General features: G+C 40.8%; 1 protein-coding gene across 3 annotated transcripts in view; it reads left to right on the forward strand.

Moving 5' to 3' along the window:
• Positions 1-14,404, forward strand: part of LOC140489206 (coiled-coil domain-containing protein 134-like) — a 28,776-nt gene extending 14,372 nt beyond the window's left edge. For all 3 annotated transcript variants that reach the window (XM_072588498.1, XM_072588499.1, XM_072588500.1), the window contains exons 5-7: positions 3,161-3,342; positions 8,058-8,129; positions 13,814-14,404. In XM_072588498.1, coding sequence (XP_072444599.1) covers positions 3,161-3,342; positions 8,058-8,129; positions 13,814-13,939 — 380 coding nt within the window. In that variant the 3' untranslated portion in view covers positions 13,940-14,404. The remainder of the gene's footprint in view (positions 1-3,160; positions 3,343-8,057; positions 8,130-13,813) is intronic.
• Positions 14,405-22,852: the final 8,448 nt, after the last annotated feature.

Consider the following 22,852-nt stretch of genomic DNA (forward strand, 5'->3'; position numbering starts at 1 on the left):
CCTATCGGAAGGATGTTGTGAAACTTGAAAGGGTTCAGAAAAGATTTACTAGGATGTTGCCAGGGTTGGAGGATCTGAGCTATAGGGAGCGGTTGGATAGGCTGGGGCTGTTTTCCCTGGACCACGTACACTGAGGGGTGACCTTATAGAGATTGACAAAATCATGAAGGGAATGGAAAGGGTAAATGTAAAAGGTCTTTTTCCTGGGGTGAGGGAGTCCAGAACTAAAGGGCATATGTTTAGGGTGAGAGGGGAAAGATATAAAAGAGACCTAAGGGGCAACTTTTTCACACAAAGGTTGGTGCATGTATGGAATGAGCTGCCAGAGGAAGTGATGGAGGCTAGTACAGTTGCAACATTTAAAAGGCATCTAGATGGGTATATAAATTGGAAGGGTTTGGAGGGATCTGGGCCGGGTGCTGGCAGGTGGAACTACATTAGGTTGGGATATCTGGTTGACTTGGACGAGTTTGACCGAAGGGTGTGTTTCCATACTGTACATCTCTATGACTCTGTAAGTAAAGCAGTCTGGGAAGAGTGCCTGGCAGTCAGTTCTTTTGAAAAGAACCAACGAGATAAAATAGCGAGTTTTGAGAAGATTTGTAGCTCAGGTTGCGGTTCTGGATGTAGGTTTGCTCGCTGAGCTGGAAGGTTCGTTTTCAGATGTTTCGCCACCATACTGGGTAACATCTTCAGTTAGCCTCTCAGTGAAGCACTGGTGGTGTAGCTTGCTTTCTATTTATATGTTTGAGTTTCCTTGGATTGGTGATGTCATTTCCTATGGTGACATCATTTACTATGGTGATGTCATTTTGTGTTCCTTTTCTCAGGGGGTGGTAAATGGGATGCAAGTCAATGTGTTTGTTGATAGCATTCCGTTTGGAATGCCATGCTTCTAGGAATTCTCGTGCATGTCTGTGTTTGACTTGTCCCAGGATGGATGTGTTGTCCCAATCAAAATAGTGTCCTTCGTCATCCTTATGTAAGGATACTAGTGAGAGTGGGTCCTGTCATTTTGTGGCTAGTTGATGTTCATGTATCCTGGTGGCTGGTTTTCTGCCTGTTTGTCCAATGTAGTATTTGTTACAGTTCTTGCAAGGTATTTTGTAAATGACATTAGTTTTGCTTGTTGTCTGCGTAAGGTCTTTCAAGTTCATTAGCTGCTGTTTTCGTGTGTTGGTGGGTTTGTGGGCAACCATGATGCCAAGGGGTCTGAGTAGTCTGGCAGTCATTTCTGAGATGTCTTTGATGTAGGGGAGAGTGGCTAGGGTTTCTGGACATGTTTTATCTGCTTGTTTGGGTTTGTTGCTAAGAAATCGGCAGACTGTGCTCATTGGGTATTCGTTCTGTTTGAAAACACTGTATAGGTGATTTTCCTCAGCTCTGTGTAGTTCGTCTGTGCTGCAGTGTGTGGTGGCTCATTGAAATAATGTTCTACTGCAGCTTTGTTTGTGGATGTTGGGATGATTGCTTTTGTAGTTCAATATTTGGTCCGTATATGTTGTTTTCCTGTAGACGCTGGTTTGAAGTTCCCCATTGGCTGTTCGTTCTACTGTGACATCTAGGAATGACAGATATCATACTAAGTCTGTAAGTTCAGTTGCTGGTATTTGTAAATTGCTATCAGTTACATAAATGGATTATTAAAGCACACAATTACTTGTAAGTCGGGAGTGATATAGTAAAGTAATAGAAGTAAGCTAAAGTGGGCTAAGGGACAGAGAATAAAACTAAAACAAGCGAAATAAGTTTAAGACTAGGGCAAGACATGGCAAGGGAGCTCAGTCCCTGAAGAAGGGCTCATGCCCGAAACATCGATTCTCCTGCTCCTTGGATGCTGCCTGACCTGCGTTTTTCCAGCAACACATTTTGAGCTCAGTCCAATGTATTGTACAGACTGAGGTATGTGGAAAATTTTAGATGCTCCAGGCAGACTGGATGACCATTTGCTGGAAACACAACAGTGCATCCGTTTGGTTAATAGTTACTTGGATATCTCATTTTTAGATGTGGACGCACCACAACATAAGGAAGAGCAATCAGTGAGCAAATGTGTGACCATGATTTCGAAGAAAGGAAGCAGGCATGTAGTCAGGAAAGCTCCAGAGTGCATCTCATGCAAGAAGAGATTTTCTGCATTGGAAAATCATGACAGTAACGGTTCCTCTGAAAAATGCAGTCAGAGCTCAGCTGCACAAGGGGAGAGCACAAAGAGAGGGAGAACAGTAGTGGTACAAGATTCAATAGTGAGGGTTATAAACAAGTGTTTTTGTGCTGTCATAGAGATGTACAGCACAGAAACAGACCCTTCAGTCCAACCTGTCCATGCCAACCAGATATCCTAAACTAATCTAGTCCCATTTGCCAGCACTTGACCTATGTGAAGGGCTTTTGCCCAAAACGTCGATTTTACTGCTCCTCGGATGCTGCCTGAACTGCTGTGCTCTTCCAGCACCACTAATCCAGAATCTGGTTTCCAGCATCTGCAGTCATTGTTTTTACCTATATCCCTCTAAACCCTTCCTAATCATTTACCCATCCAGATGCCTTTTAAATGTTGTAATTGTACCAGCCTCCACCACTTCTGTGGCAGCTCATTCCATACACTGCATGTAAAAGATGCTTCTTTGGTCCCTTGTTTTTCTCCTCTCACCCTAAACCTATGCTCTCCAGTTCTGGACTCCCCTAACCCAGGGAAAAGACCTTGTCTATTTTCCCTATCCATGCCCCTCATGATTTTATAAACTTCTGGGTGTCATGCCTCAGCCTCATGATTTCAGAATGGTGTACAAAATGGAACAACTATTTGCATACAGCAAGATGCCCCAAACACCAAAGAGAGGTCATCAAAAATCTGTTTCATTGATATTGAATGCAGGACAAATCTTGGCCAGGATACTAGGCAGATTTCCTCTGCTCTTCTTGAATATAGTGCAATGGGATCTTTTATATCAATATCCCATCATGTTAACACTTTCAGAAAGAATGGAAAACTATAAAAATCGAGTATAACATAAGAATTAGGATCGTGGGTCTAATGGTCTCTTCCGCTGGAATATTCTGCCCTTTTGATATATCTGTTTCTGAGATAGATGTGTTTTTTTTAATGGTAACAATGAGTTTTCTGCCCATAATGTGCCAATCCTGCCTTATATTTCAGCTTATTCCCATATTGTCGAAAATACAGCCTTCTTTGGAGATGTGACTCTGCGTTTTCCCAAGATTGTCCACCATTACTTTGATCACAATTCAAACTGGAACCACTTAATCCGGTGGGGAATCAGCTTTTGTAATCAAACGGGAGTCTTCGATGGAGGGCCACACACACAGCTTCTTAACTTGGTGAGAGAGATAAGGGTTAGACCACTTTTTCATCACTGAAGTAAAGAGCTATTGATCTAGGAATAAAACTTAACGTGTCATGTCAAGATTCAATATCAAGAAGTCTGTGAAATGGTTTCACAGTCTTCTTCTGCCAGTCTGACGAAGAAGCAATACCCTCACCTCCTCAGGACAGCAATGCAGGAGGCAGATATCCAAGACGCGATGAGCTGAAGGACTTCTTCTGTGTTATAGACCTCTGTGACTAACGCACTGGCCTAACTGCTGCTTTGTGAAGTGATGTGCGACACTGGGTCTACACCAAAGACACGGACAATTCTGCTAAGCTATACCATGCAGAATTAAAGCTCCACATGAGCCTCCTGTCACTCTCATTCATCACATCCTTTCCATTTCTCTCTGCTTCTCATGTTGACCTAAATGCATCAGTAAAATTAACCCGAACCTCCCGTATGATAGTGAGCTCTCTATTCTAACTAATCTGGGTAAAGAAAGTTCAACTGAAATCCCTACTCAATGTATTGGAAAACATCTCAAATTTATTATTGAAACTCAGCAAGTTTGGCAGCATCTGTGGACAGAGGAAGTTAACATTCTGAGTCCAATGACTTTTCATTTGAAAGAGTCATATCAAGTTTGGATATGTTTATGATTCTCTGTGTCCTCCAATAAAATCCCTTTTTTTAATCTTACTAACTTCTACCTGCTCATTTCAGCCATCTCTTCTGGAGAAACGTGCCTTAGCCTGTCAGATTTGAAAATGATCATCTTTCAAATCCAGCCTCCTGAATCTTTTGTTGTACCACCTTCTATGCTTGTAAAATGTGACCAGTAAGTTAATGCACAAGTTTAATGCAAGTTCTTTGCTTCTCAATTCCGATACCTAAAAATGATGTCCAGTGCTTTGTTTGCTTTATTTTTATGTCCTTCTGTCATGCTTCAACTACTTTTAGAACATTCTGTATCTGTCTGTGAGGAGTCGAAAGAGAGAGAGAGAAAGAAGGGGGAAAAAGAAATCAAAGTATTAGCTTTGTAAAATTTCAGTTCTTTCGTAGTAGTAATGTCAACCTTGCATTGACACTGCATTTAAAAAATCAACTCTGTGTCCAGCCAGCTTATACTAAGTTCACATTGACAGAATACATGAACAAACTTTATGCTTTTTATAATTTTCTGATTAAAAGACCCATTGTTTAGTCTAGTGTTTAAAAGTTGATTTGTAGGATGTTGGTGCCGCCAGGTGGCCAGCATTTATTGCCTGGCCCTTATTGTCCTTGAGAAGGTGTTTCATGAACAGCTACAGTCCACCTGCTGTGGGTTTAACCCACAACGCTGTTAGGGAAGGAATTCCAGGATTTTGACTTAGCGACAATGAAGAGAACAGCAAGGTATTTCTAACTCAGGATGGTGAGTGACTTGGAGGAGAATTTGTAGGTGATGATGTGCCCATGTAGGATATTTTGATTTTCTACAGTGTTTTTTTGGAGGTAGTTTATGCAAGCATTTTCGCTGGTCATTAATGGAGAACCTTATAGTCTCAATATTACGTATTACGTATCTCTGTGAATTTGAATACTTCGAAAAGTATTTTAATTGCATTATGCCCTGTGCTTGCTGAATCTGCATTGGCTCCTGATCTGGCAGAGGTAGATTTTATTTAAATTTAAAATTGTCAACCCGATTTACATACCTGTCCAAGGACTCACTGCTCCCTTTCTCTTTAATCTCCTCAGGTCCCATAGCTATCTGAGATATCTGAGCTTCTCCAATTTACTGCCTGTTGTGCATCTTCAATTTTCATCACTCTACATCAAAAACATAAAGCCTTTGGAATTCCTGAAATAAAATTGTCTGTCTTTCTTTAAAATACTTATTAAAACTATGACAAAAGTTTTTGTTATCCATCCTTATGCAACTCATTGTTGAATTTTGTTTGATAATATTCCGATATAGCACCTTACAATCATTTGTCGCACTAAAGGTGCTATATAAATGCAATGTATTCTTACCAAACTTTCACCCTGAAGTAAAGCCAAAACTTTATGTTGCGTTTGATAAGACATCCTTATTTTTAAAGAGACATATATTAATATATCTTTTATTCATCAAGTGCATTAGGCAGTCCATTCCATGCTGTATCATCAAATTGATAGCAATGGTGAGTCATATACAAAAATACAGTCGGAGAAAGATCACATGGTCCAGCAAGACTGACCTAGACTCAATCCATTTTTCATCATGACTGCACACCCTTTTCTCCATCTGCAGCCATATATTTTCCAGGCGAGGCAAGAAAGCGACACCAAAAACATTTTTTTTTTAAACTAAAACTCATGCCTCAGATTCCCTCAGGTACTTGAAACCATCTCAGGAAACTATATATTTGACCATACTTACATGAACTGGTAATCTCTGTCCTTGCTTCATTTCAAGACGTGCAGAGAATCAGCACATCTTGACGTTAAATGTTATCTAATCAAGGATCAATAGAAGGACACAGTGGTGCCTTTTCTGTGGCTCTGTTAATATAACCAAATGACGTGATGACTCGTGCTTTTCTATATTGGTAGTGGACCCTAAGTGATCTGTGCACCTCGATGCTTTTCCCTGTATGTCGATTTTTGTTTATTCCCAATAAATGTTAAATATATTTTGTGTTAGTCATCGTAACATGCTTCACACTGCATTTTCTAGGTTAAATACCATTTCCACTGTTGAAAAAGTGTTGTAAAAACAAACTCTTCACTTCATAGATGATGAGTTAACCTTTCAAGTCCAATAATCTGCAATCCATATTGAACTCCGTGTTATCTCTGTGTTTCTCTCCACAGATGCCACCAGATCTTCAAAGTTTCTCCAACACTTTCTGTTTTTATAACTGTATTGAATTGTTGTTTTTTAACAAATCAGATAATACAAAACTCAGTACTCAGATTCCACTAAGGTGTATATTTTTAAAAGTGCACTGCTACTTCCCAACTCAAAGATGCCTGTTAACTTAAATCCTATATAACTACATCAAATCTTCCTTCAATCCCCTTTGCATCAGGAAGAACAGCACCAGTTTTCTTTCAACACTTGTGTGACTTGGGCCTTGCTGGGTGGGGCCACATTTTTCCCATCCCTAGTTGCTCTTAAAAAGGTAATGGTGAGCTGCCTTCTTGAACAGCTATAGTCCATGTGCTGTAGGTAGACCCATTATGCCATAATAGGAAGGACCTCCCAAGATTTTGACCAAGCAGCAGTGATTTTTTTTTTGCTAAAATCCCCCATCCCTGGAACCATTCTTCTGCAACCCTTTTGACATTCTTCCCAAAGTGTGATGAGAGCTGGACGCAATACTTTAGTTCTGACCTAACCAGGACTGTGTAAAGGTTCAGTATTCAGCATCCTGTTTTAGTAATCAAGTCCTCTAATTATGGTACCCAGGATCCCATATGCTGTGCTAATCACTCTCTGAATATGACCTGACATCTTCAAAAATGGATGAATGTGCGTCCTGGGTCCCTCTGTTCCTTCAGTCTGTGCCACTAAGTGCGAATTACCTCTCCCCATCCTTTCACCAAAATGCATCATCTCTCACACACATTAAATTCTATGAGCCTTGTCTGCCCATTCTGCTAGCCTACTGTCTCCTGTTCCAACCACTTATCATCCTCACTATTTGTCATTCCATCATCTTTGGGAGCAAATTTTAAAACTTGACTTGAATATTGGAATACAGAGTAACTTATAGAGAGCATGGACCCACCATCAACCCTTGGTGACTGCCAATGTTTACCATTCTTTAGTCTGAAAAATAACCATTTGGTATAACTCATTGTTTTCCTTCCATAAACCAAACTGACACTCACCATACCATTCCATGTGTCAGGTTTGATGTGGTACTTCATCAAAGGTTTTATTAAAATCCATAAAGACAACATCCATTATATTCCTTCATTCACTTCTGTTACTTTGTCAAAAAAGAGGATTAGTGAAGCCTTTTGCACATTCATGCTGGATGTCCTTTATTAACTGAAACCTTTCCCACATGCCCATTGATTACTGTTTCTGTGAACTCATTCACAATTGGTGTTATATTACTAGGTCAGATCTTCCACACTTTCTTGAATAGAAGTTAAAATATTTTCTTTTTATTCGGATTTCAGTATCAGCAACATTGCCGTTGATTCGTGAAATGAGAACTGATTGCAATAAGTGGATTAGAGGGAATGATGTGTTCGAATGTCAGGTAGAGACTTCATAGAAGGTTGGAGAACATATGGATTAGAGACTTGGACCCAGAAGTCTATCAATTATTTCACTGTCACTGGGTCAAAGTCCTGAAAATGTATTTTTAACAGCATTGTTGGGGTATCTACACCACATGAGCTGCAGTGGTTCAAGAAGGCAGCTCACCATCACCTTCCCAAGGTTATTAAGGTTGTGCAGCAAATGTGGGCCCAGCCAAAAATTCCTTGAACAATCTTTTGAAGAGAGATACAGGCTATTTGATGGAAGTCTGAGGTTGAATATTTCTGACTCTATCCTGATGAAAGAAATATCGACTCTTTCAGATGCTAATTGCTGCCTATTTCAATTAATTTGCATCACAGGCAGGTTAGAAACTCTAGCCCTTGGAATCTTATTGATTTTGTGATGTTCAATGTTTAGTATGCAGAGATAAAAGTGCTGAATTTGTATGATATCTTATGTTTCTTTTTTCAACACAGATGTCACAGGAACTTGGGATCAGTGAAAAATCTCCAGACTATAAAAACCCATTTAAAAATGAAAATGAAGATGTAAGTAAATACCCTCCCAATTTAAAGAAAACCTTTCATTTTGTCGGTTGGTAAAACAGAATTTAAGTATTACTGAAAGAAGACACATTTGTCAGTAGTGTAGGATGATGTGGGTCTGGAAATCAGGGAAGGGGACAGTGATAAACTGGAACAAGTTAGCATTGAGAAGAATGGGGAGCTGGCAGGTTTGGAACTGGATAAATCTCCAGGCCCAGATAAGATGCATCCCAAACTCCTGTGGGAGGCAAGGGAGGAGATATCAGTGGCTCTGACATGAATTTTAAAATCATCTTTGGCCACAGGAGAGGTGCCAGAGGACTGAAGGTCAGCTAATATGATACTGCTATTCAAGAAGAGTGGCACAAAACTACAGTCAGTCTAAAATCTGTGTAGGGAATCTATTGGAAAAACTTCTGAGGGACAGAATTAATCTCCACATGGTGAGGCATGGATTAATTAAGGATGGGGAGGTAGTGCATATCCAATAAATTTGATTGAATGTTTTGAGTCAGTGACTAGTTGTGACATTGAGGATAGTACAATTAATGTCATCTATTTGGGCTTAAGTAATACTTTTTACATAGAAGACTAATGAAGAAGCTAAGAGCAATGTAATTCGGCAAATTAGATCTAAAATTGGCTTAGTGGCAGGAAACAGAGAATGGTCGTCGAAGGTTGTTTTTATGACTGGAAGCCCATGTTCAGTGGCATACCATAGGGCTCGGTGCTGAGTTCCTTGCTGTTTATAGTGTACATTAATAATCTCGTCAATGTAGGAGTAAGATTACCAAGTTTCCAGTTGACGCAGTGGTGGTGTGGTAAATAGCAAAGAGGAAAGGTATAGGTTACAGGACAATGTAGATGGGGTGGTCAAATGGCTGAACTTTGGCAAATAGAGTTTAATCCTGAAAAGTGTGAGGTGATGCATTTTGAGAGGACTAAAGCTGCAAGGGAGTACATGATGAATGGCAAAATCCTGGAAATGGTCATGTGGAAGATCAAAGAGAGCAAGGTGTACATATCCATAGATCCTTGAAGGCTGCAGGACAAGTAGACAAGGCGGTTTAGAAGGCATTTGGATACTTACCTGATAGAGAAAAGACAGACTGGGGTTATTTTACTTCGTGTAGAAAAGCCTGAGGAAGAACCTGATGAAACGTACAAAGTTCTGAGAGGCATAGACTTAGTAAATAGGGAGAAAGCTTTCCCCTTAGTAGAGGGATCAATAACAGGGGCCACAGTTTTTAGGTAAGGAACTGGAGGTTTAGCGAGAATTTGAGAGCTTTTTTGTACACCTGGAGAATTGTGCATATCTGGAACTCACTGCCTGAAAGGGTGGTTATTGTTGGAACTCTCGAGATATTAAAGAACTAACTAGATGAACACTTGAAATGCCAAAGCTTACAAGGCTGTGGGTCAAGTGCTGGAAAATAGGATTAGCATAGATAAATGTTTGACCAGTGTGGACATAATGTACTGAAGGGCCTCTTTCCGTGCCAAGAAACCTCTGTGACATACAGGTAGTCTGTACTTGGGTTTCTGATACTATCACCATATAATGTATATAAGCATTGATTGCCCAACTATGCGCTATAGAACATAACAGCGCAGTACAGGTCCTTCAGCCTCGATATTGCATCGCCCTGTGAAACCAATCTGAAGCCCATCTAACCTACACTATTCCATCCTCGTCTGTATGCCATCTAACGACCATTTAAATGCCCATACAGTTGGCAACTGTTGCAGGCAGTGCATTCCACACCTCTACTACTCTGAGTAAAGAAACCACCTCTGTCCTATATCTATCACCCCTCAATTTGAAGCTATGCCTCATTGTGCTAGCCATCACCATCCAAGGAAAAAGGCTCTCATTGTCCACCCATCTAACCCTCTGATTATCTTATATGACTCAATTAAGTCACCTCTCAACCTTCTTCTCTCTAACGAAAACAGCCTCAAGTCCCTCAACCTTTCCTCGTAAGATGTTCCCTCCATACCAGGCAACATCCCAGTAAATCTCCTCTGTATCCTTTCCAAAGCTCCTTCCTTATTCTTGCAAACAGAATTGTACACAATATTCTAAGTGCGGCTGCACCAGAGTTTTGTACAGCTGCAACATGACCTCATGGTTCCAAAACTCGATCCCTTTACTAATAAAAGCTAACACACCATATGCTTTCTTAATAGTCTAACAACCTGGGTGCCAACTTTGAGGGATCTATGTACATAGACACGGAGATCTCTAAGCTACATTACCAAGAATCTTAACATTTGCCCAGTACTCTGCATTGCTGTTACTCCTTCCAAAATGAATCACCTCACACTTTTCTGCATTAAACTCCATTTGCCAAGCTCTGCAGCTTACCTATGTCTCTCTGTAAACTACAACATCCTTCAGCACTATGCACAACTGTAGTGACCTTAATGTCGTCTGCAAATTTACTAACCTACCCTTCTATGCCCTCATCATGGTCATTTATAAAAATGACAAACAGAAGTGGAACCAAAACAGATCGTTGCGGTACACCATTAGTAACTGAATTCCAGGATGAATATTACTCATCCACCACCACCCTCTATCTTCTTTCAACTAGCCAATATCTGATGCAAACTGTTAAATCGCCCTCAATCCCATGCCTCTGTATTTTGGCAAAACATTTAGCTTTCATGTTTTAAACTGTTAGAAAACCTAAAATCATTTAAAAGTTTTTTTTAAAGAGTTCTTTGTTCTACTGTAGTGTTAGTCTTGATTCAGTTGGTATCAGTCTCATCTCAAAGTAAAAGTTGTGGATTTTGGCCCCAGTCTACAGATCTAAAGTCACTGAGTGTTCAGAAGAAACATTCTGCACAGAAGGAAACTATTTGGCCGTGCAAGGTCTCTGCAAGAGTAACTCAATCCCACCTCTTATCATTTTCCTATTAGCCTTGGAAATTTTTCCTTTTAATTTTTCCTTTTCCTTATCTGAATCTGTTTTGAAAATCAAGGCCGAGCCTGCTCCACCGCACTGTCAGACAATGAATTCCCGATTTGAACAAAAATGATGCCACAGAGGCCAGAATCTCATCACCAAGTTACCCTTTACTTACATGTGCATTGTACTTGAAACTGGTAAAAACAATGACTGCAGATGCTGGAAACCAGATTCTGGATTAGTGGTGCTGGAAGAGCACAGCAGTTCAGGCAGCATCCAAGTAGCTTCGAAATCGACGTTTCGGGCAAAAGCCCTTCATGAAGGGCTTTTGCCCGAAACGTCGATTTTGAAGCTACTTGGATGCTGCCTGTACTTGAAACTGGTCCGGCTTCCTCAGAGTCAGAATGAACAAAACCTGTGTCATACCTGTTTATATCTGTCAGCCAGGACTCCCCAATTGAATCCTGTTAACAGCCCAATCAGGGAACTCATATTGTATGAGGTCCATCTGGCTGACATCGTCACAATCATTACACAACCCATTCGTTGAGTAAAACCTTTTAACCTCACATTGCCTTTGGTTTTTGCCCCAACTTCTCCAGCCTTTCTTTGTATCTGCAGTCCCTCATTCCTGGTTCTATTCTCATAAATATATTCTTGAACCTCTCTAAATCATTCACACCCTTCTCAAGTAATGCCTACAATTAGACACAATATTCTGGTTGTGGTGAAACATGTTCTGTGAAGTTTCATCAGTAATTCCCTAGTTTTAGACTCTATATGGCTCAGTTTATAAATGCCAGATATTGTACACTGTTGCCTGATGTGAGTAAAGAAATAATCCAGGCTGACATTCCAATACAGCACTGAGGGAGTCTAAGACTACTTCTACTTCAGATGAGATATTAAGCTAAAACCAAGTCTGCTGTCTCACAATACATAAAAAAGCCAATGGCATTATTTTGACAAAGAACAAAGGAGTTATCCCTGATGTCCTGATCAATATTTATTCCTTAATCAACATCACTGAGATTGTCTGGTCATTGTGGAATTGCTATTTGTGTGATATTTCTGTATAAACGTGACGGCCATGTTTCCTACATTAGAACAGTGACAACAATGAGACACTTATTGGTTTTAAATCTGTTCTTAAATTTTAATTGGACATTCAAAGATCACATGATGCTATTAAGGGAAAGCATGGATGCTGCTGGAGTCCTGGCCAACACTATTGGAAGGATATGATAGGAGAAGGTGCAGAGGAGATTCACCAGGATGTTTCAAATATGAAGAGAGACTGGATAGTTGCGTTTGTTTCCCTGGAGTAGAGGAAGCTGAGGGGGTTGCTGACTGAGGTACAAAACAAATATGCGAGGTCTAGATAGAGTAGACTGTGAGAGTCTTTTCCCTATGGCAGACGTGTCAAGGACTAGAGGGCATAAATTTAAGATGAATAGAAAGTGGTTTAGAAGAGATCTGAGAGAGAATTTTTTTTCACCCAGACGGTGGCAGAAATATTGAGCAGAGACCTATCCTCTCACAACATTTAAGAAGCATCTGAATGAGTACTTAAAATGCCAGCGCATAGTAGGCTAGAGACCAAGTACAGGTAAATGGGATTAGTATAGTTTCTTGCTTGTTGGTCGGCATAGATCTGGTGGGCCAAAGGGCCTGTTTCTATGCTGTGAGACTCTGTAACATTCTTCCTTCAATCAAAAATAAAGCTGGTTAATATTGGAAAGCATCATTGCTGTCTTCAGGGTCTCAAAGTGGTGAGAATGTGGAATCTACTACTACAAAAGTTGTTGAGGTGAATACTAGAGCAGCACAAGATATGACAGCAAGGAATAAAAGGATATATCAAACGTATAAATTAGGATCAGGAATAGGCCATTCGGCTTTGTGATTCAAGGCTGATATGATTCTGGCCTCCAATCCACATTTCTATCTATCTCCAGATACCCTTTGACTTCATATTAGTCAAGAATCCAACTACTTTTGCCTTAAGAAAAGGTTCAATGATCTGGAAAATAAATGAAGAGATGAAGGAAGTTCCAAAGACACTCAATCCTGAGGGAAAAAATTCTTTCTTCCGTCTTAAGTGCAAGACCCTTTTGTTTTGAACTGTATAGCCTTGTTCTGGACCTTCTATAAAAGGATCAATTGATAGGGTGAGACATATTAAGTAGATTAGCAGAAAGCTTGAGGGGATATAATTTAGGCTATCTGGGCTGAATGGCCTATCTCTCTGTTGTGATTTGTATGACAGCCAGTTGTCGAGGCCTTCCCTGTCTTACATGGAATGTTCAATTCCTCAGGTATATGGAATATGACCAGGGATCACTTTTGTGCATGAATATTTATCTATGTCCATTATGTTGACAGTGTACATGTACATGTAAGTGGCGCATTCAGAAATCATGAAAAGGAATGACAAAGTTAGTTTCTAGAAGGATAGAATTGAAAAGCAGGAGAGTGATGCTAAACTTGTAAACTTTGGTTAAGCCACACTTCGACTGTCTAGGAACAAATTTTACCTCCCATTGATCTTGAATGTTTCTGTGCTCTTTGTACAGCTCAAGCAGAAAGCCCTCCTTCTCCCTGCTCTGTTTTCATCCCCCTTGCTGTACCCTTCATTCTTCAGCATGGGTTTGATGTTCAAGTTTGGAATGGAACTTGAATATTTGAATGTAGCTCTGATCTTCTAAGCTGGTATAATTCCTCCCACTGTTTAGTAGCCATTGTTGATCCACTGTAATTTCTATTTGACAGTTTCTCCACAACAATGATGCTTTTCACAAGGCTTTGAAAGACGAGGAGAAAAGACGACGAAAAGAAGACAAGAGGAAGGAGCTTCGAAAAGGACCCAGGATTACAAAGACACGATCCGAGTTGTGACCTTGAGAAGACTGTCTGTCAGTGGGACCATTTTTGCTGTTGGATGGAGCTGCTTGAACCCTTTCACTGGCACAAATACCTATATACATTTTGAATGAAATCCCCTCAGGATGGCAGTAACCTGTACAGGTTTGCTCTCACTAGAGCTGCTTTCTTTCCTTTAAAAGGGAAGTACCATAAAGACAACAATTGTTTTGGTTTATGCAATTAAAACAGATGGCATCTGTGACTTTAATCCCTGAAACGCTGGTATGAATCTCAGAATGTGATGTAACGTGTTTTGATTGTTCCATCATCATCAAACAGCAATTATAGGGAACAGCATGGCCGTCATATTATAAGTTGGACTTTTCCATTTTCACAATAAAATGCAAGGTCTGAATACAAGTTTTTTTTTCCCTAACAACTGGTTTAGACTCCTGCAAACATCTGCAATACATAAACAATTATACCTCTTGCTTGAGATTTCAGTTCCTCTGCTCACCCAGCCTGAGACATTGTGCCAATTTAAATGAATGAAATGAAATCTCAAAAATCTAGCAAACAGAAAACCCCAGCTGTATAGATACTGTGAAGTGACAAATGGATTTACACTAATGAGATATTTGAAGCAAATTAGAATATTTTCCCTGCAATTTTATTTTCATCTCTTGCTTTATCTGAACTGCTTTCTGACTTTGCAAAGCACCTAAATGTGTGGTACAAATCATTCTCGTTTTCAATCAGTTCATCCCTCTCTAACACTGTCATCTGCGGTATTTCTGCACATCCCCAAGTTTCTTTGCTCCACCACTAGTACTTTCATCTGCCTAGATCATAAACTCTAAATCTTTTCTGAAGGCTCTATGCCTTTCTTCCTTAACATCACTCCTTAAAACCTACCTGCGCTGTAATCTTTGTGTAAAGTGATCTTAAGTTTTGATGGATAACACAACTGTGGCATGTCTTGAGACATTTTACCATATTAAAAATGCCGTGTGAATGTAAATTATCGGTATAAGCATTTAGACGCCACTATTTGAGGTGCCCGATTACAATCAGCAGAACGTGGAAGTGTCAAGAAGTCAGGTGTACTGTGATTCAGAGGAGTGGAATTTCTAGATTGACCCATTTTGGTGATGCAAAAGTCATCTATATTTTTATTCAGATGTTTTGCACAGATATTTTCACCCCTTTCTTTTCAAGCTCCATTCTGAGTCCTGCCACCCTGTGCCAACTACCAAACTTCCTGTTAGGTTCCCCTGGGAATATGGTGAGAATAGAAACAGAAATTGATATAAATAGTGATTTCTCATAGGAAAAGATAGCTTAACCTTTATGAGGTTTTGTTTAGTTTGCAGGTTGTTTTGTTTTTCCTGGAGGAGATAATTAAACAGCATCCTGAATTTAGGTAGCACTTTACCAAAAATATCCTCTGGAACTATATGAGCTGTGTATTTCATTAGCCATGGGTTGAGTCAGGGACAAGAGGAGATGCTACAGAAGTGATGCTAGTCAGCCTTGACGTTAAGTGTATGAGCAAATAGTTAAGCTGGAGACACTGGCAAGTACAAAGTCTTTTATTCACGTTGAGCCAGAAAGACAACATATAAGCAAGAGGTGTTGAGCAAAGTAGAGAGGCAGAGCTGGAAATGATCAAACATGCGGGAGTTGAGAGCAGCCTAAGAGACGAACAAGGATACAAGAGAAGTCTGGTTTCTCCATAGGCATTAGCCTGGACCAGGTAAAAACAATGACTGCAGATGCTGAAAACCAAATACTGGATTAGTGGTGCTGGAAGAGCACAGCAGTTCAGGCAGCATCCAACGAGCAGCGAAATCGACGTTTCGGGCAAAAGCCCTTCATCAGGAATAAAGCTTTATTCCTGATGAAGGGCTTTTGCCCGAAATGTCGATTTCGCTGCTCGTTGGATGCTACCTGAACTGCTGTGCTCTTCCAGCACCACTAATCCAGTATTAGCCTGGACCAGTTGTGTTGAATGGTGTATCAGTGTGCTGTAAATTCCATGGTATTTTAGGAAATTTTGTGAAAATCTATGAACCTCAGTACCTGCTCCAAATAAACCAACTATAGGTCCAGGAACTTCCATTCTTTTTCCCAACCACCTCAACTAAGCGGTTTCATGGTATCTTATTTGCTTCCCTTTGCTGAGTTGGTGGTGGTGTGTTGCAGTTCACTGAGGGGGTCAGAGTTGCTGTGCAATGTGTATTTTTACCTGTGTTTTATAATCTGGACCTATAGGTGGTGATGGTTCAGGCTTCAATGTTCTTCCCATTAGTGTATATGGCTAACCAAGGAGTTCTCCTGCTCTCACCACTTGCCACTGGTATGCTGTTGAGAAGGTTCCCAACCTGTTTTGCTGTGTTATGAATGCACCTTCCCTGGCTGTTAAATACTGGGGAGGGGGGAGGGGTGGGGGGGGTGGGGGAGTACTCAAACCCAGAGCATCTGGCCAGAGAGAAGACCTGCTGAGTTTGGAACGTAATTCGGTACAGTCTATAGACTATATCAAATGTCTCCATTGAGTTTTTTTTTAAAATCGATTCATGGGATGTGGATGTCACTGGCCAGGCCAGTATTTACAGAGGAACGCCTTGGGTGGGAGGACTTTGTTCGGATAATCGAATGATTGGATAATCGAATGCTGGATAACATAGTTTAGCCAAACGTCGGCACCTTGTGATCTTGTCCAGATACTCCAGAATTTGGATAATTGAATGTCGGATAATTGAGTTTCCTCTGTATTCCCCATCCCTAATTTTCCCCATCCCTAATTTTCCCAGAGTACAGTTGAAAGTCAACCACATTGCTGTGGGTCTGAAGAAACATGTAGGTCAAACAAAGTAAGGACAGTAGATTTCCTTCCATAAAGAAGATTAGTTTTTTTTTCTGATTATCAGTAATGGTTTCATGGTCGTCATTAAAGTCTTAATCCCAGCTTTTTATTGAGTTCAAATTCCACATCTGTCATGTCCCCAGAACATTACTTGGGCCTCCAGATTAATACTGTAGTAATAATATGATTAGGCCATTACCTGGCCTCCTCTGGAAGACAACCACTCTGAAATCAGCACATGGTAAGGCAAGGAGGTGGGCCTCAAATTCAGCTCAGTCCCAACATAGGTTGGATCCATGTTTGCATTATTCTGAACTGCATGCTAACCATCTAACTAACTGTCCCCTTTGCTGAATTAAGAGATGAATCTACTGTTAACCAGCCATAGCTTGTATCGTCCTGGAATTATGTGTTTTTTGTGCATGAGAACAGAATGATTTTGACGTTGTCACAAGATGCTTCATTTGAGAAAGATTGCAATATTTTAGTATACTTTACTTTCCATTTAAAAATTAAATTAATTGAAGAACATACCATTCTAGAGTGTTTTGGAGGGTCTCTTGCCATTACCAGTTCTACAGTTTCATCTGTCTGTCCTTGAAAACAAGGGTACCCATTTTAAAATGGAGGACCAGACTGTGAGCCAGTGTAGGTCAGCAAGGATTGGCATGATTTGTGTTTAGGAGAAAACAAAATCTCACATTTGTACAGCATCTTCCCCGACCACCTGAAAAATCTTTGCTACCAATGAAGTTCTTTTAATAGGATTATTTGATATGACAGCTAATTTGCAAGAATAAATTCCCACAAATAGCAATGCAATAAAGCCCGAGTAATCAGTTTTTTGTGATGTTCAGGAGACTTCTCCTGTTCTTCATAACTGTGCTGTGGGATCTTTAACATCCTCTTGAATAGATGGATGCATCCACAGTTTAACATCTCATCTGAGAGATAACACCTTGACACATAGTGTTCATTCAGTATCTCATAAGGTGTATCACTTTTGATATGTGTACTCACGCCCTCAGGTGTGGTTTGAACCTTTAGCTTTGTGATTCAGAGATGTGTGTATTACCAACTGAACCATAACCAACACAGCCAACTGACATGAATTTAGATTCATTCAGTTGGTGAGGGTTCAATATTGGGATCATTGTACTTTGGAGTTGAGCAAAAGAAAGAAAACAAACATTTTCACGAAATTTACTGAAAGAAAACTGTTAAGAAACATCACAGGAGGATTTGGCAAGCTAGCATATTAGATAGAGTTTTCAAGGAAGGAAAATGTGGAAGGAAAATGTGGAATCTTGTATTTTGGGAAGAAGAATAATACAAATTTTTAAAATAGCAAAGATTTTGAAGGACAAACAAAAACTAAAAACTGCAGATGCTGGAAATGAGAAACAAAAACAGAAATAGCTGGAAAAATTCAGCAGGTCTGGAAGCATCTATGGAGAGAAAGCAGAATCAATGTTTCTGGACCAGCGACCTTTCTTTAAAACGTCCAAATGTAAGTTCTGAAGAAGATTTGCCGGACCTGAAAGGTTAATTCTTGAAAAGATTTTGAAGGGTACTGTTCTGGGAGGGTGCTGATAAATATGTAAATTAAAATCTGTGAGATTCTAGACTTAATAAATATTGGGTAAAAAAGCAGAGATAAAACTGAATATAAACTACTGATTAGCTGCAAGTAATTTGTTCACTTGCTTTGCATGCATATAATTTTAAAGATATATACAAAAAAAATTGTCATTGAGCTAGTAACCAACGGCCATTAATGTTAGTAGAATTTATTCTCCCTCTTGTTTCCATTTGAACCTTTGGCTGACTGGTTTGAGCCATTAGTTTAAACCAATGTGGCAGGGGATGGGAACTAAATGAGGAAGTTAGTGGACAGTAAAGACATAGTAAAAACAATTGAACTGCTGTGCTCTTCCAGCACCACTAATCCAGTAAAGACATAGTATCTAAGGAACTAGATAATGAAGTCAGTGTGACTAAGCAGAAGAGTAGACAGGTAGCAGATGATGAACGCAAAAGGATAGGTGGTCTGAGGTGCATTTGTTTTAATGCAAGAAGTGTTGTAGGTAAGGCAGATTCACTTAGGGCTTGCATTAGTACCTGGGAGTATGATGTTATTGCTATTACTGAGACTTGGTTGAGAGAAGGGCAAGATTGGCAACTAAATATCTCAGGATTTGGATGCTTCAGGTGGGATAGAGAGGGAGGTAAAAGGGGTGGAGGAGTTGCATTCCTGGTCAGAGAGGATATCACAGCTATGCTGAAGGAGGGCACTACGGAGGCTTCGAGCAGTGAGGCAATATGGGCTGAGCTCAGAAATAGGAAGGGTGTGGTAACAATGTTGGGGCCATATTACAGGCCTCCCAACAGCGAGCATGAGGTAGAGGTACAAATATGTAGACAAACGATGGAAAGATATAGGAGCAACAGGGTGGTGGTGATTGGCGACTTTTAATTTTCCAAACATTGACTGGGATTCACTTAGGGTTAGAGGTTTCAGATGGAGCAGAATTTGTAAAGAACATCCAGGAGTGTTTTATAGAGCAGCCTGTAAATAGTCCAACTCGGGAAGGGGCCATACTGGACCTGGTATTGGGGAATGAGCTTGGCCAGGTGGTTAAAATTTCAGTGGGAGATTACTTATGGAATTGTGATCACTATTCCCAAAGTTTTAGAATATGCATGGACAAAGACGAGAGTGGTCCTAAAGGAAGAATGCTAATTGGGGGAAGGCCAAGTATAGCAAAATTCGGCAGGAGCTGGGAAATGTGGATTGAGAGCAGCTGTTTGAGAGTAAATTCACACTTGACGTGTGGGAGGCTTTTAAAGAGAGATTGATTAGAGTGCAGGACAGACAGGTCCCTGTGAAAATGAGGGATAGAAATGGTAAGTTTGGGGAATCATGAATGACAGGTAAAATTGCAAGACTAGTTAAGTGGAAAAAGGAAGCAGACAGAAGATCGAGATGACTGAAAACAGAAAAAAGCTTTGGAAGAATATCGGGAAAGTAGGACCAATCTGAAACGAGAAATTAAGAGGGCCAAAAGAGGTCATGAAGTACTTTTAGCAAACGGGGTTAAGAAAAATCCCCAAGTCTTTTATTCATATATAAGGAGCAAGAGGGTAACTAGAGAAAGAGTTGGCCTACTCAAGGACAAAGGAGGAAAGTTATGCGTGGAGTCAGAGAAAATGGGTGAGATTCTTACTGAGTACTTTGCATTGGCATTCACCGAGGAGAGGGACATGACGACAAGTCAGCATAAGGAGGGAGGAATTTTTGGGTATTCAAAAAGGCATTAAGGTGGACAAGTCCCCAGGTCTGGATGGGATCTATCGCACATTACTGAGGGAAGTGAGGGAGGAAATAGCTGGGGTCTTAACATATCTTTATATCAACCTTGAACACAGATGAGGTCCCAGAACACTGGAGAATTGCTAATGTTGTCCCCTTGTTTAAGAAGGGTAGCAAGGATAATCCAGGTGGTGCCAGTGGTAGGGAAGCTGCTGAAGAAGATACTCGGGATAGGATCAATTTACATTTGGAAGAAAATGGACTAATCAGTGGTAGGCAGCATGGTTTTGTGCAGGGAAGGTCATGTCTTACCAATTTAATAGAATTATTTGAGGAAGTGACAAAGTTGATTGAGGGAAGGGCTTTAGATGTCATATCCATGGACTTCAGTAAGGCATTTATTTGATAAGGTTCCCGATGGTAGGCTGATGGAGAAAGTGAAGTCACATGGGTCCAGGATGTACAATCTAGATGGATAGAGAACTGGCTGGACAACAGGAGACAGAGTAGTAGTGGACGAGAGTTTCTCAAAATGAAGAACTGTAACCAGTGGTGTTCCACAGGGATCCATGCTGGGATCACTGTTGTTTGTGATATGCATAAATAATCTGCAGGAAGATATAGGTGGTCTGATTAGCAAGTTTGCAGATGACAGATTGGTGGAGTGGGGGGAGTGAACGGGACTGTCAGAGAATGCAGCAGAATATAGATAATTTGGAGAGTTGGGCTGAGAAATGGCAGATGGAGTTCAATCCGGGCAAATGCAAGGTGATACATTTTGCAATATCCAATTCTAGAGTGAACTATATGGTAAGTGGAAAAGCCCTGGGGAAAATTGATGTACAGAGATCTGGATGTTCAGGTCCATTGTACCCTTAAGGTGGCAATGCAGGTTGATAGAGTGGTCAAGACGGCATATGGCATGCTTTCCTTCATTGGATGAGGTATTGAGTATAAGAGTTAGCAAGTCATATTACAGTTGTATAGGACTTTGGTTCGGTCACATTTGAATACTGCATACAGTTCTGTTCGCCGCATTACCGAAAGGATGCGGATGCTTTGGACATGGTGCAAAGGAGGTTCACTAGGATGTTGCCAGGTATAGAGGATGCCAGCTATGAAGACAGGTTGAGTAGATTAGGATTATTTTCTTTAGAAAGACAGAGGTTGAGGGGGGACCTGATTGAGATCGACAAAATCATGAGAGGTATAGATAGGGTGGATAGCAAGAAGCTTTTTCCCAGAGTGAGGGACTCAGTTACTAAGGGTCATGAGTTCAAGGTGAGAGGGGAAAAGTTTGAGGGAAATATACATGGAAAGTTCTTTACACAGAGAGTGGTGGGGACCTGGAACATGTTGCCAGCAGAGGTGGTAGAGGTGGGCACAATAGCGTCATTTAAGATGTATCTAGACAGATACGTGAATGGGCAGGGAGCAGAGGGATACAGATCCTTGGAAAATAGGCAACAGGTTTAGAGAGAGGATCTGGATTGGTGCAGGCTTGGAGGGCTGAAGGGCCTGTTCCTCCACGCATAACTTTCCTCCTTTGTACAGTTCCTATGAAGCTCCATACAAGCTCAAATGACTGCATCCCATCTTTCAATGACATACTTTACAACTTGTACACTCAGTAGGAGCAAATTACTGCAGATTCTGGAATCTGTACTGAAAATAAGAGATACTGGAGATCAGTGGGTCAGGCCGCATTCACGGAGAGAAAGCAAGCTAACATTTCAAGACTAGATGACTCTTCAGAGTTGATGTGAAGTGTGGAGGGTGCAGCATTTATGCAATAGTTGGGGGGGGGGGGAAGTGATGGGCGAGTAAGGATTTTAACAATTCAGATTAAATGATCGGAATGTGAGAATGACAAAACAATGGTGTGTTTAACTGCCAGACTGGAAAGAACATAGTCCCACTGGAGTTGGGGGAGAGGAGAGAGGACATGGTAACAGAGAATGGAACAAGTAAATCGAAAGGAAAGGAATGGGAATGGGTTCACAAATTGAAGGTGTTGAACTCAATATTAAGTCTAGAATGATTCACTGGAGTGCTGCAGTATGCCAAGGATGCTGGGTTAAAATGACTGTTTAGGCCCTTGCATTGTGAGAAGGGAGGAGGTAAAGGGGCAGGTGTTACATCTTCTCAAATTACATGACAAGGTGCCTTGGGAAGGGAGGGTGGTGCTGGTGTTCAAAGAAAGGACTAAGGTGTCCAGGAGGGAACCGTCCCTGTGAAATGCAGATGGGGCATGAGGGGAAGATGTGTTTGGTGGTGGCATTCTGTTGGAGTTGTCTGGAATGGCGGAGAACAATCCTTTGAATACGGAGGCCAGTTGGAATGAAAAGTGAGGACAAGGGGCACCCGATCACACTGTTGTGAGTGATGGTAAACAGCAAGGTTAGAAGCACGGGTGATAGGTCAGATGTGGTCAAATGCCCTGTACACTGGAAATTGCCAATATGACATAGGCTGTCTCTGCTCCTCTCACTCACTTTAACCTGTCCCCTTCTGAAATTGCTGCAATACACTTGTTCAGGTCCAATCCTAACTTTGGTGGTGCCATTATAGTCTGGCACAGTGATTTTTACCTTGCAGAGGGTCAATGCCATTTCTTGACCACTTCTTCCCATGTCCCACAGACCATGACCCCACATGTGACCATCAAGCCATTGTTGCCAGGTCTGTCACCAATCTCATTACCTCCAGAGATCTTCTCCCCTCTGCCTCCAACCTTACTGTCTTCAACCCGGATAGCCTGTTT

Source organism: Chiloscyllium punctatum, chromosome 18, assembly GCF_047496795.1.
Source record: "Chiloscyllium punctatum isolate Juve2018m chromosome 18, sChiPun1.3, whole genome shotgun sequence".
Classification (NCBI taxonomy): Eukaryota; Metazoa; Chordata; class Chondrichthyes; order Orectolobiformes; family Hemiscylliidae; genus Chiloscyllium; species Chiloscyllium punctatum.